Source organism: Dinoponera quadriceps, unplaced genomic scaffold, assembly GCF_001313825.1.
Source record: "Dinoponera quadriceps isolate SergipeBrazil2010 unplaced genomic scaffold, ASM131382v1 scaffold2600, whole genome shotgun sequence".
NCBI lineage: Eukaryota > Metazoa > Arthropoda > Insecta > Hymenoptera > Formicidae > Dinoponera > Dinoponera quadriceps.
Genome location: NW_014556795.1, coordinates 1 through 12,926, shown reverse-complemented (window position 1 = coordinate 12,926; position 12,926 = coordinate 1). Strand labels below are relative to the sequence as shown.

The window sequence follows — 12,926 nt, the reverse complement described above, 5'->3', positions numbered from 1 at the left end:
TTATGCGCTCAAATTGAGATTTATTGGAAAATCGAAAATACGTTTTCCCCAACCGTCGTATCGCCCACGCTGGCGGATTACAAGAATCCAGAGACGCATGCAATTACGCCGGCCGATTGTGCCGGGGGTCAAAATTACTTCGATTTTCGCTCGCGCACCCTGCTATCTACCACGTGTCGAAATAATCCGCTTGAGAAACGTAATTTAAAATCATATTTTTCACACGCAATGTTTTTTTTTTTTATTAAACACGGATCAGAATTAGTTTCAAGTCGATAATAGATCTATTAAGCAAAATATTTGTTCAATTATTGCCGTACAATTTATCATTTGATAGCATAGTTTGAATTTTGCAATATCACATAGAAAAAAAGTAGGCAACAATAGATATTTTCATGTATAAGTAAGCATATTATAACCTTGGAAAATGTCTAAGATTTATTTGATTGAATTGACATATTATTCGCTTTCTCAATTCAATATTAAAAATCTTGTAAGAATATTATAATATTCTTGTTTATATATTCTTGTTTATATATAAGAATATTGATTTAAAACTTTTTTTTCTGTGTAGCACTGTCATAAAATTCAAACTGTGTGTACTAACAATAAATTTTCCTGCAATACTTTACATAATTAATATTTTGTTTTACCTTTATAGTAAAAATATTTGACAAACGATCCCTTTTTCTTTCGTGAATAGAAAATTTAAGAAACAAGAATAGAAGATTGATTCATCGCGTAAGTTCGTCCAGGAAAATTATCCGGTGCGTGCGTCATTACATGCTGAATAATACATCCTCCCACAAAAATTAAAATAATGTATCAACATCCGCAATTTAAAGGCCTGTCGTATCTTTCTACGATTAAAAAACTTTGCGCGAAACAAATAGATATCAATATTTCGAAATTTTTCTCAACGCGATATTTCGAACATGGGAATCCAATTAAAACATTGACAAACTTATGTCATTAATATAATAAATGACTCTCTCTTGATTGATTTTATTAACAAGGAGCATTTTTATACGTGTTAGGAAAGTTGCACCATAATTCTCTATGCAGGTCGTTCTACTCGAATCGATTTTACAACCCGCTGCGATGACGGTACTAGTCATCAAATCACCTTTGTGCGTCGGATTAACTGAATCGCGCGACTGTCTCGGTACGCAACGATCAAAAAGGCGATCGATCGCGACGAACGGGCACTCCCGATCACTGATGGATCTCTGAACTCGCCGATTGATCAAGCAGCGGGTGCCTTCAATTAGTCGACGGAGCTAATTAATTTGACTTGACCGTGATTTATACATAATTAGACACGCCGGGTGCGCCCTCGAAAGCACCGTAATTGCCGCGTCGGATGTATGCTCATGCCGAATGACTACTGAGAGATGCTACCTTCCTGCTTCTGGTAACGCTCGATCAGCGGATCAAAGTGCGCTGATTGAAACCCTCGGAACATTCCGCAATAACACGCTTAATACCGTGGTCCTCGCGAGAGTTACTGCCCCGTTTATGTTAACGGCGTTAATACAATCGTTAATGACATTTATTCGGCAAATTCTGCCGAACTTGAGAGAGCAATTGGAAAGCTACACATGGTAAGAAATTTTGTGTTGAAAAACGCTTCATTTTGTGTTACATTAACATGTGTTAAAAAATATTGTTAAATTAACATTTGCTGACAAGGTGTGAATGTGTTATAGTTTAATACTATAGTTATGTACATTCCCTACGTTGAAATAACACAAAAGTGGACAGTTTTTCATCGTGTATGTAGAATTTTTTATCGTGTAAAGCTACGAATGATTATTTACTATCGTTTTCTCCGCGTTGAAAAAGACCTCGAAAAATGCGAGATTATATTCTAAATTCGAAAGCTGGTATTCATAGTTGTAAATCATACATGATTTTTGATTAAGAACATAATTCATTACAAATGTATATTGATGGACCGTTACTTGGTCAATTAATGTCACTTATCGCATGAAATAACTATGGGTTGATGAATAATTAAAGATTCATAATGCTCTAATTGTCAAATGACAGATTACAAATTTCAGCGTAAACTTTGACTCGGGTTTATCATCGACAAATTCGTCCGTTTGTATAGGACATGTGTATAATAAATGATTTGACATACTTGAAAATATATGCGTTCCGCTTTCTAATATAAAAATTGTGGGATATCTTTCTTCAAGTATTTTATAACCATTCAAGTAATAGGAGATAGCCACGTTCTTTGTGCTCTTTTATTGCGTTTTGACTTATGTACACACACAAAGATTGGATACGTCCGATAAGTAGTAGTACACGGTCTAATATACATAAAAGTTAATGATATATCTACGATTCTGGTTGGACAATATTTCGTTGATTTATGAAATCAGGCTTTCCTTGGCGTTACTTTAATTAATGTGTTTCTCTGGTCATGTCTCGTCGTATCTAATATCAGTTTCAATGTCAGTGTCACGAGTTAGTGTCCGGAATACTATGATGGAGCGGCGGAAAGCAGAATGTTAAATCAGGATGAAGGAACATCGAGACGTGATACATTTTCAGATAATTTAATTATATCAAAGTGCTAATAAAAAATAATAATGGGAGAAATGTGAATAAGAAGAAAGAAAGTTGATTAAATTTATTAATTAATTCATCTCATTGTTTACCCTGTATATTTAATACTTTCTCATTTTATACGTATATACTCCGTAAATGAAGGAATTACGTAATTAATATTTAACTTTGCTGATTGTAATTAAAATTAAAAATGAAGGAAATGTAGATGCGAAATATTAAGATGAATCGAATATTAAATAATCCTTTCAATATGGAGAAAACGGCAGTAAGTAATCATTACAATCATACACAAAAAAAGATTCAAGTATTAAATAATTATTACAACACTCCTTAGCAAATTTTTACTTGGATGAAATAAATTTTACTTAATTGAGTCAAATAAATATATTTTTCAAATATGGAGAGAAGTGCTATATTCAAGTAATATTTACTAAATCTAAGTAAAAATTGGGAAGAAAAATCAGAGAAATTATTTACTTGAATCTAACACATTTTTTTCTGTGTGGCATCAAAACTTTGGGACAATAGCCTGTACAGTATCGAGATTTTCCATTGATCCTTCAAGTTAAATGGATTTTGCCGAGATAATGCGGGGAAGTTCGAGAGCTTACTTTCTGATGAGAAGTTACGATCGACACACAGTCAACGTGATTTACTCGTGTAGATTTCCGAATTTTTCAGTGTATTAAGGCCTTGTCATTTATCCCGCGACAATAAGTAAGCACGTTGTGAATTCTTTTTCGCGTTTGTTCGGCCGAAGAAACGTGCTCAGCCGACTTTCGAAGACGTAAAGAGCTTTTCGACACAATGAGGGCGGTATAACGTGTCTGGGGGCGGATACGGTATTAAAGGCCGTCCGTTAAAGGCTCCCTGGAAAAATGGCGCGAAAGGTCGGCGCCGTGCTTACCTGGAAAATTGTATAGCCTGTACGAGCGAGATAATGGAAAAAGTGCTTTTGTGTCAAATAAACGCTCACGTATAATCAAAAGATTAATGCAAACGCGTAACAAAGACTACATAATTACGTTCTTCGAATCTTCGGGGAATTTTCTTCGAAAATTTTGTCTATCGAGGGAAACCTTCGAGAAGTCGAGCAATAATTGCATTCACAAAAAAAAGGATTAACTAAAAACTAGCTCCCGCAGGTAAAAATTAGCTGTTTATATAACTTAACTAAGTCTTTTTGTATCTAGTTTGTAACTTTCACCGCTAAAAACTAGATCTGGTAACTAAATTTCATTTGTATTATACGGACAGTTAATTCCTTTTTTCCGTGTGAACGATCCGTTCATCCAGTCTACACGCGGAAACGGCGCGAAATGATTTATAATCTGGATCGATCCAAAGATGCATACGCTCGGAGCAACCTGTTGACGTATTCGACGCGAGTCGTAAATGACCGGGTGCATTAACCCTTTGCAGCACGAGACCAGTCTCTCTCTCTCTCAGAGAAGTATTTTTAAGCCCCGGGCATGACGTTTGGTATTTCGAAGTTGCCATACGTCTCTTCGTTATTTCTTTCGGTAATCTCCCCCGCCGGTCCTTCGCCTGACAATTTTGCGGAATTTTTAAAACGCGAAAATCAATCAATGCCGCGTAAACGGCATCCTTCTTCGGCCTAATATCTCGTTCTAGGCTCCGGCTTCCACAAGCAACTATTGCCGCGGCGTGGCAATATTTTTCGGTACCGCACGTTTTTATCGCCCGACTGCGTGCGCAATGAAATATCGACGACGTAACATAAGCATGCACATAAGTTACTGCGTATGCCTTGGCGGTAATCGCGAGCCCCGCGGTCGTAGGAAGAATTATTTGACAAGTAAATCGTCGCTGAGAGATGCGCGTGTCACGGTCGAGGCCCGCATCACGGCTATTTCGACCGATTTGCAGTTGCAGAAAAAAAACAAGAGAGAAGAGGAAGAAGAAGAGGAAGAAGCAGATGGCAATTCGCGCTCGGCCTGACGAAACGTGACAACTTCTCCCGTACGAATAGCAGTTTGCGACGACGAACCGACGCAAAATATACGTAACTAAATACGTCCGCAGACAACGACTCGTAATTCATAAGAAAGATACAGTCCGATCGATAATAAGTCCGCCGGCGCTACGACACGCTCGTGTTGAATCGATGGACGATTGAGCGCAATTCTATGGGATGGGAGTGCCGGTTTGGAACTCTCGCAACGGAAAAGGCGCATCCTGTATCTTGTCAACTGACAGTTGACAATATACCGGGTGCCCATGTGACATATTTGCCCTTATTTTTATGCATGATTTCTTAGGGAAGAGAGAACTCTTTGACAAAGATCTTTCATATCCCGATAAAAAAATTAACTTTTGTTAACAATAGCTGCCTTCCCCGTGAAATGTTCTATCCCGTATAATTAAAGAGGGAAATAATTAAAAAAGGTTCCTTTGCTTCGGTTTTTTCCATATCTTTACACTCTAATAAAAAACACTTTACACTTACACTCTAATAAAAGCCAATGTTAATAAGCAGACTTGTAAAAAGAAACTGATTATCAATCGTTAAATAAGAAACGTAGATCGCAAAGCGATATTATAAAATGCGAATGTACCTATTAAAGTAGGAAAGAATATTAGACTATGAGAAGCAACACACGTGTTATATTAATATTGTCAATATTATTTGTGGCAGGATGAAATTTTCCGTCGAGCGTTGCGAACAAATCATCGGATGAACAAACTTGTTAAAGAGAAAAACGGAGAAATCTCACATCTCAAGTATGGACTGGTCGAATTAGGAAGATTTCGGGCTAATTTCATTTTAAACGCGCTTCGTACTTAATCGATAACATATTCGGTGATGTGTGCGACCGCGTACACGTTCCACGTGACATAGCAAATAGGTCACAGCGACTCCATCACGAGCGTAGATAAAAAAATTTATCCACCCACGGGGTAGGTCCATTCTATGTGACTAAGTGCGCCCTTTGAATGGCAAGAGATACACCATTTTCCTACGTAACCAAACCCCGATCATATAGCATTATATCGCTCATTAAATTGATCACGAGGAGATGGTATCGTTACATTGCTCTCTCAATAATCGCATGACTATACTTTCGTAATGTAAGCAACGGCACGATGATCTATGTTTAGAGCTGAAATAAGTGAATTTTTTGATTATAAGATAGATGAGGAGAAAACATCGGGGGTCATTTATGCTCAAATTAAAGGTCGCCTGCGTTTTGATCGTTTACAAATATCTTATGTGTGGGTGCATTTTCAAAATACGGAAAAGAAATATCCGGAAAACAGTTGCTGCATCGTCTACCTTGTTTCTTTTGTAAACGATATTCTCTCTATAATTTTGAGCTTTAATTGTGCATGCCAAGAGTCGTCTAAGCGCATTTAATTAGTCAAATAAAAAAATATAGATCGATAATGTAAAATAATTATCAATTCCCGTGTATATATATAAAGTTATGTTTGTCACCTTTAAAATTAAGATTCGCTTTAAAATTAACCTAATAAAAACTTAATATTGATTGTGTATAAATTTTCTTCAGATCAAGTGCTGATAAATCGACAATAATATCGCCCACATACATTCACCGAATCCAAATCACATCGGGGCAAAGGCCTCGCGGTCAACACCACCGCGAGACGATGACGTCATGGATGCACGCGTGCTCGACGAATGCGTTCCACGCCAATGGGGTCACGGCGGTTCGATTATTATCGAGATTAATCCTCCCATGGGGTAGGTCGGCACCACAGGGTGCATTAGACGAAAGAACGATAGAGGACGCGAAGAGGAGGAATCGAGAGAGTGATTGTAATGCACGATCAGGTTTCATTGTTGTTGATATAGCACATTTTCACGTATGAATTAAACAAGAAATGCTTTCGACACATCCGAACGATATAAAAGTTCGAGATTAAAAGAGATCTCTCCCGTCGGTATTGGGGTAAATGTTTAGAAAACATTGGCATATATTATTTATATTTTTAAATATATACATAAATATTTATATAAACGGAATATATAAATGAATATCAAATATTTAAATAAATATGCCAATATTTTAGATCTCTTTTAATCGAGTTTTTTATATCGTTTGGGATATATACTTCTTATAAATATATATACTGTGCACGAATTGTAGACGAACATTAATAATTCTGGTGTCAAGTTGTTGAGGACAACGGAACATGATTTATACAAAAGTGTTCTCAAATGCACTGGTTGCAATTGTGTGAATACGATTTTTAATTTTGCTTAAAACTTGCAACAAAGGATATAAAAGTTATATAATGTAGCGATCATTGCCTTTGTGCGTAGAAATTTGTCGGTCATGTGTTGCACCTTTCATAAACTTCGTCGTTGAATGACCGAGGATATTGTGTCGTATTCCCAAAGGCCGTACTCCTAAGCTGCGCCCTTTGAGAGTTTACCATTGTGAACTTCAGAATGGGTCAATCAGTGAACACGCTCCATACTGATAGATCGATTGAAGCTATCCCGGACAACTTTGACGGACACTCACAAATCCTTTCAATGGTCGGTAAATATTTTTACATGCATAAAACGACAATGCCACGCGTACAAGTGTGACGATTGTATTCAAAATATTTGCTTACCATAATACTTTGGTTAAATTTGAACAAACTATAGCAGCTGCGACAGAGCCTTTGAGATATTTTACAAGGCAACACTGTTCTTAATGATCCCACTGTCCGAAAGAAGATTTAAATTTTTCAATAAGAGTTCGTCGGTTGATTAAATATTATATTCTCACGATACTAACTAACTGCCATAATCCAATTAATCAATCAATAATATATCTTATATAGTGTTTTGTACCATGTGTTACAGTGCTTTAAATATATATCTGCGAAACATGTAAATAATAAATTATAAAATTAATTCAGGATATTTAAGAAATCTTTAATATTGATTTCAAATCTATAGAATAAGCAACGACGCTTCCCTATTTTTACTTTTACTCAAAATATTGATTTCACAACAAGTTTTTTGCATTATTATAAAAAAAAAGAAAATCCCGATTACTTTATGCCTGGTCTAAAGTTGAAAATAAAGCGTAAGTTTCGATAGGCAAGAATCGCAACATTTATTACTTTATCGACTTTTTCCTCGATGATTTGAAAGTGCGGGATTCAACGAATAGATCTTCTGCACCTTCGTTTCGCAACAGCATCTCACTACACAAACATACGATGCTTACTTTCGGTATTGCCGGTGATAATTTGCGCACGAGAGAGTCGGATCGATTTGAATTCGTAGACGCCATTGCGCTAGTCTCAATGGATCTCCTTTTCACGAGATATTTACTTACAGCGGCGGTTTATAACAATGTTCTTATCATAGCAAATGTACAAGACTTACTTCCGGCGTTCTTGATAACTCGCGCTCGTCCGGCGAATTAAATTTACAAGTGTTGCTTATTGAATCAGTTCCATCTCACCACAACCAACTAATGATCTGCTCTGTTTAGTTGGCTGCATCAGTTCAAGAAATCTGCACACTGAAGCACTGTGAAGCGTGAGAATCTCACGCTTCGTACGCATCAATATGTATGTAAATTTCTTAAATTAGTACAACCAGTCCAGCTAAAGAGACAAAATATAAGTTCCGATATTCACTGCCAGTACTGAGGATCTATAGTATACGTGAACTATATAGATTTTCAATATTTGCGGTGAATATCGGAACGTAATCTATAAATCAAGGGAGTACCCCGATTGAGATACTTGAAGTACCTCGCGACGGATAGCACAAAATCGGAACGTCTTTAAAATATCTTTAAGACATTTTACTTGCAGGCGCCTTTAAGATGCTTCATAGATGTTTTGAAGACGCTCCGATTTTCGACATTGTCTGGATTCACTCAGTATTTCCAACGGTCGTTTCATATGATGTTCGCTTTAATCAGTACGTCTTAATTGATCAATATTTCCGCACGACAGATTCTCGCAAAACTTACCTTCGATTATTACTCCCGGTAATATTTCACGCACAAGATTTCTCCAGTGAATCGAAAAGTGACTTGGCTTCAACTGCCATACGCTGCCGTACAATGACAAACGCACGATCATTTGCTCGGTATTTTCGATCGTCCAGTTCGCGACATATTTACCTTCGACGATTATTTAACAATGTTCTCATATAATTAATAATAATAAACGCATGAAATTTGTTTTCGGCACTCCCGACGACGATAATTCAACGCACGACACTCATCTTCGGCGAGACAAAATCGCGAGAATACGGAGCGACATTTGATCCGAACTGTCGCGTCGCCATTATAATGATTGCGATTTTTGAAGTATCGATAGTTCGAATCGATCAAGCAAGCCGGCCAATCACAAGGCTTACTAAAATTTGCATTTAAAAATTACGTTTTTTCTTTAAATCACATTTACTTAAAAAATAAAATAATACACTTTGCAGTGTGTATAAAATATTCGATATATTCATTAGAACGTTAAAATAAACGAAGTTAATAAAATATAATTAACGATAACGCACCTTTTGACTATTATGCCGAAACTGCATGAAAGAAAAATTAAAAAAAAATTCGCTGCAAAGAAACATTTTACGTGATGGTATTGCAGTCAATGAAATTGAAAGTAATAGTGTGTCGTTCCTTATCAGAGTGCGCCACATGACAATGGAATCATCACAAAGTAGGGCAAATTTTCACGAAAAGGTAATAAAAAAAATAATGCAGCAATGCAGTAATTAACGTGTCATTCCAATCTTTGTGATTCCAATTTTATCGTAAAGAGAAGCCAATTTATTAAATACATATTTTACGATATATTTTATATATAATTTAATATAATTTTGAAAAATCCCCTTTTCACAAAAAATATATAAAACTCCACATAATTTTGAGCGAAAATAATGATAATTTAGTAAAAAGCATTTGCAACTAAAGTTTATAATTTTCAGATATATTACATTCATAAAGTGCCGTCTTTTGCCGGCATATCAAGAAGAAAAATGGCCTCTATTGAGTCTTCGGAAGTGTTCGGCAATTTTCGCCAAACATATTGCGTAGTTATCGCGCAAGTCGGTAGTTTACGTAGAATTAACCTCAAATTTCTCAGTCAAAACGCATCGTTTCTCACTATACTTAAAATCTTGTTGAAACGTTTGTGATACAAAAAGCATGATGATCCACAAATTTATTTCTGGCATATTTCAATCCTTGCCGTACGTATGAGATACTTTTACTTCTACTAATTATTATGATGTTGATTGATAGCGTTATATTTAGAAGCCCGAATGTAGTCGATGTGTTCCATATGATTTTTTATGCCTTTGCTTTAATCAAACAGAATGTATATTCATATATTGTATTATTCATATCATCTTTTTATTCATATCCTGCTACTTCGCTTTTCCTTGCCAGGGTTAGTTATAAATCTTCAATGCAAGAAATTATATAGCATTGTGTTCAATGGAATAAAGCCTACCTCTAAGCATTTCAATTGACTTTTCTTCAACTGTTATTTATATTGTTAATATTGCTCAACAAGATGCATTATAATCTCGAGCAATAAAACGTATATATGTATTAACATAACATGTATATCAAAGTATAATTTTATTAAAATTCATCTCCTTAGGAAAGCAGGAACTTCGAGCCAACTTTGTTCGATGTTTAATGCAACACCTGGATTATGGAACTCATGGAGTATGACATTTGTCAGAAATAGAATGAGATATCACTTTCCACATCCCAATGAACGTATGCGTATCAAGAAACATGGATGGTACGCTAGAATGGCAACTCCAGGTGGTAGAAGAATTCTTATGAGAAGAATTTTAAAGGGCAAACATGTCTTGAGTCATTAGTAATAAATATATCATCAATTTAACAAATATGATACATGAAAATGTATATGGAAAAAATAAATGCCACTAGTTGACTCAATTTCAAGAGCTTATTTATTGCATTTGTATATTAATTACGTACATACACACACACACATGCGCGCACACATACACATACGCACAAATTATGTAAACTGTTATAAAATATTACATGGAATTTATTTTCACTTCATTTTCTGTACTCTCACTATGATCAGCTTCACATGGTATATTTTTGAACATAAGTTGTTTGCATGTCCAATCAAAAGGATGTATCAAAGGTGCTTCTAATACTATATTCTTCTTTTCCTTGCCAAAAGAGAACAAGTTCATACTTCTCATATGGAGGTGAACTGGAATAATTTCTTGTTGACGCGGCGACAATTCCAGCAATTCTAACAACTGTCGATTTATTTTTGGCAAGTCCCAACTCGATTCGGCAAATGGATCAACTTTCATCCATGTACCCATGATTTCTTGAACTCGCGATCCATGATAATTATCTCCGAGAATCGGGCTATACAACATAATGCTAGCAAATAATCTAATACATTGCCACTTTCTTGCAGACGACTCTATTTCTATCAGAGAACTTAAGTTGTTCGTAGAATTCGACAGGAGTTTGTATTTTACATTCATAATCTTAACATCCCCCCTTTTCTCTTCATTTTTAGACCAATGTGTCATAAAAATAGGCTAGAATACAAACATATTATTATTTCAAAAGATATTAATCCATATATGAAATGTTTGTACACAAACGTAGGATCTACCTTTTTCACTCCATATTCAGATTTTTTTAATATCATTGCTAGACGATACGATCCTTTGATCTCATGTGGAAGTCTAATCGTGATTCCCCAGTACTTTGTAAATTTGTTAAAGTGAGTTGCTCGTAGTTTTGCCTTCATTACCTGCTTTACCACATCATCATTGATTGCAAACACATAAGTACCACTCATGTATCTATGAAAAGAAAAATTAATTTATACTATAATTTATATATGTGTGTTTATAGAAAAAAAGTTTTCTCTCGACACACTTTTCTGCTCCCGAACATGGTATCAAGGCTGGAACATCTAATTCTTTTGTAATATATGGTAAGACACTTTCTATGGAATAATTCGACGCATTCGCAATTTTATGAGATTGCATTGAAGGTAAATTTTTATCATTTGTAAATGTATCAGTTACAGGTATACCATATGGTTTATTTATTACGACTATTCCACCTGAAATAAAAGAAAAAAATCCTCTGCAAATTAATTTAAAAAGATATTATTTGCGTTGTATTTGCGTAATAGTTGTGTATAGCATACGCATGTGTGCATACACACATATATGCATTATACATCATTAAAAGAACATACAAATAACTGAAAAATTGTATTGTTTATGTAACTTGGATTGATTATTATACAATTGAAACTTTTACTGTAATGAAATTTCTACTGAAAAAATTAATAGTATTCATGAGAAGGGTGGAATTTAACCGAAACATTTAGAATAACATGTTTTTCTTTTAATATTAAATATGTTTATAAGGGTCTTTACCCTGATTTGTTTAGTGTCATGATATCTGTGCTTTAGCTTTTTATAGTCAATTACGGATAATTTTACCATTAAATTCCTTCATATAGGCAAATATAATTTCTCACCTGCGTTATAAATAATATTTTTCAACAAATATTTTGCCAACTCGTCCTTTGACTTCCACGGATGAATTCCCTGATACGGATGTGCTACCTTCTTTTTGGACAGTGTGTATATCTCATCCGTGGTGCAATATTTTCTAAAACATGTACGATATGCCATTGCAAATCCATTGGATTGCATTATTTTAAATACAGTCTTCGTGTTCTTCATTTTCGAAGTGAAATTTGAGGTTACGTCAGATAAACGTGATCACAGGTTGGCAACTGAAAAGATGATGCAACGTAAATTAAAATCTAATCGTCTGGTTTGTTATCCTCTTTATAAATGTTTTACAACACTTCGTCTATTGTCTATTTTATTTGATAAATAACGAAATAAAAATTATCACGCGGAGACTCTAACTCACCAGAGGTCAGTTTTTCTTCGAAACACTTTCTGCACTAGTGCACACCAGTGCAAAGAGTTTACACTAAAGCCTACCGCACGAAACGGTGATATATGCTACAAGATAAGTTATATGATACAAGCGACGTGATACATACTTATATCAACGTTAAACCTAACCCCGATTCCAAGTGAAATGTATTTTTATTTTCACCTGCGTAAATTTATTTCAGTTTGAGACGATACTGTGAATGAAAAAGAAAATCTTTGAAAAGGTGTATTAAATCTGATTAAAATTATGAGTGAACATAATTATTATCAAAATAATAAATCATCTCACAATAGTGAAAATGATGATGAGTTTCTTGACCAAAGTATTAATGATGATGACTTTGACATGGTTTTATTAACTTTTATAAAACAATACCCATGT

General features: G+C 35.1%; 2 protein-coding genes across 2 annotated transcripts; one reads left to right on the top strand and one right to left on the bottom strand.

Moving 5' to 3' along the window:
- Nucleotides 1-9,610: 9,610 nt before the first annotated feature.
- LOC106748158 (39S ribosomal protein L34, mitochondrial) lies at nt 9,611-10,515 on the top strand. The gene is made up of 2 exons (XM_014626403.1): nt 9,611-9,790; nt 10,207-10,515. Exons 1-2 carry the CDS (start codon nt 9,747-9,749, stop codon nt 10,433-10,435), a joined length of 273 nt encoding a protein of 90 aa, XP_014481889.1. The 5' UTR covers nt 9,611-9,746; the 3' UTR covers nt 10,436-10,515.
- On the bottom strand, nt 10,511-12,915 carry LOC106748157 (RNA pseudouridylate synthase domain-containing protein 4-like). The gene is made up of 5 exons (XM_014626402.1): nt 12,516-12,915; nt 12,112-12,372; nt 11,496-11,685; nt 11,227-11,419; nt 10,511-11,149 (listed from the first exon to the last, which is right to left on the bottom strand). The coding sequence occupies exons 2-5, from the start codon at nt 12,317-12,319 to the stop codon at nt 10,622-10,624; spliced, it is 1,119 nt and encodes a 372-aa protein (XP_014481888.1). The 5' UTR covers nt 12,320-12,372; nt 12,516-12,915; the 3' UTR covers nt 10,511-10,621.
- Nucleotides 12,916-12,926: the final 11 nt, after the last annotated feature.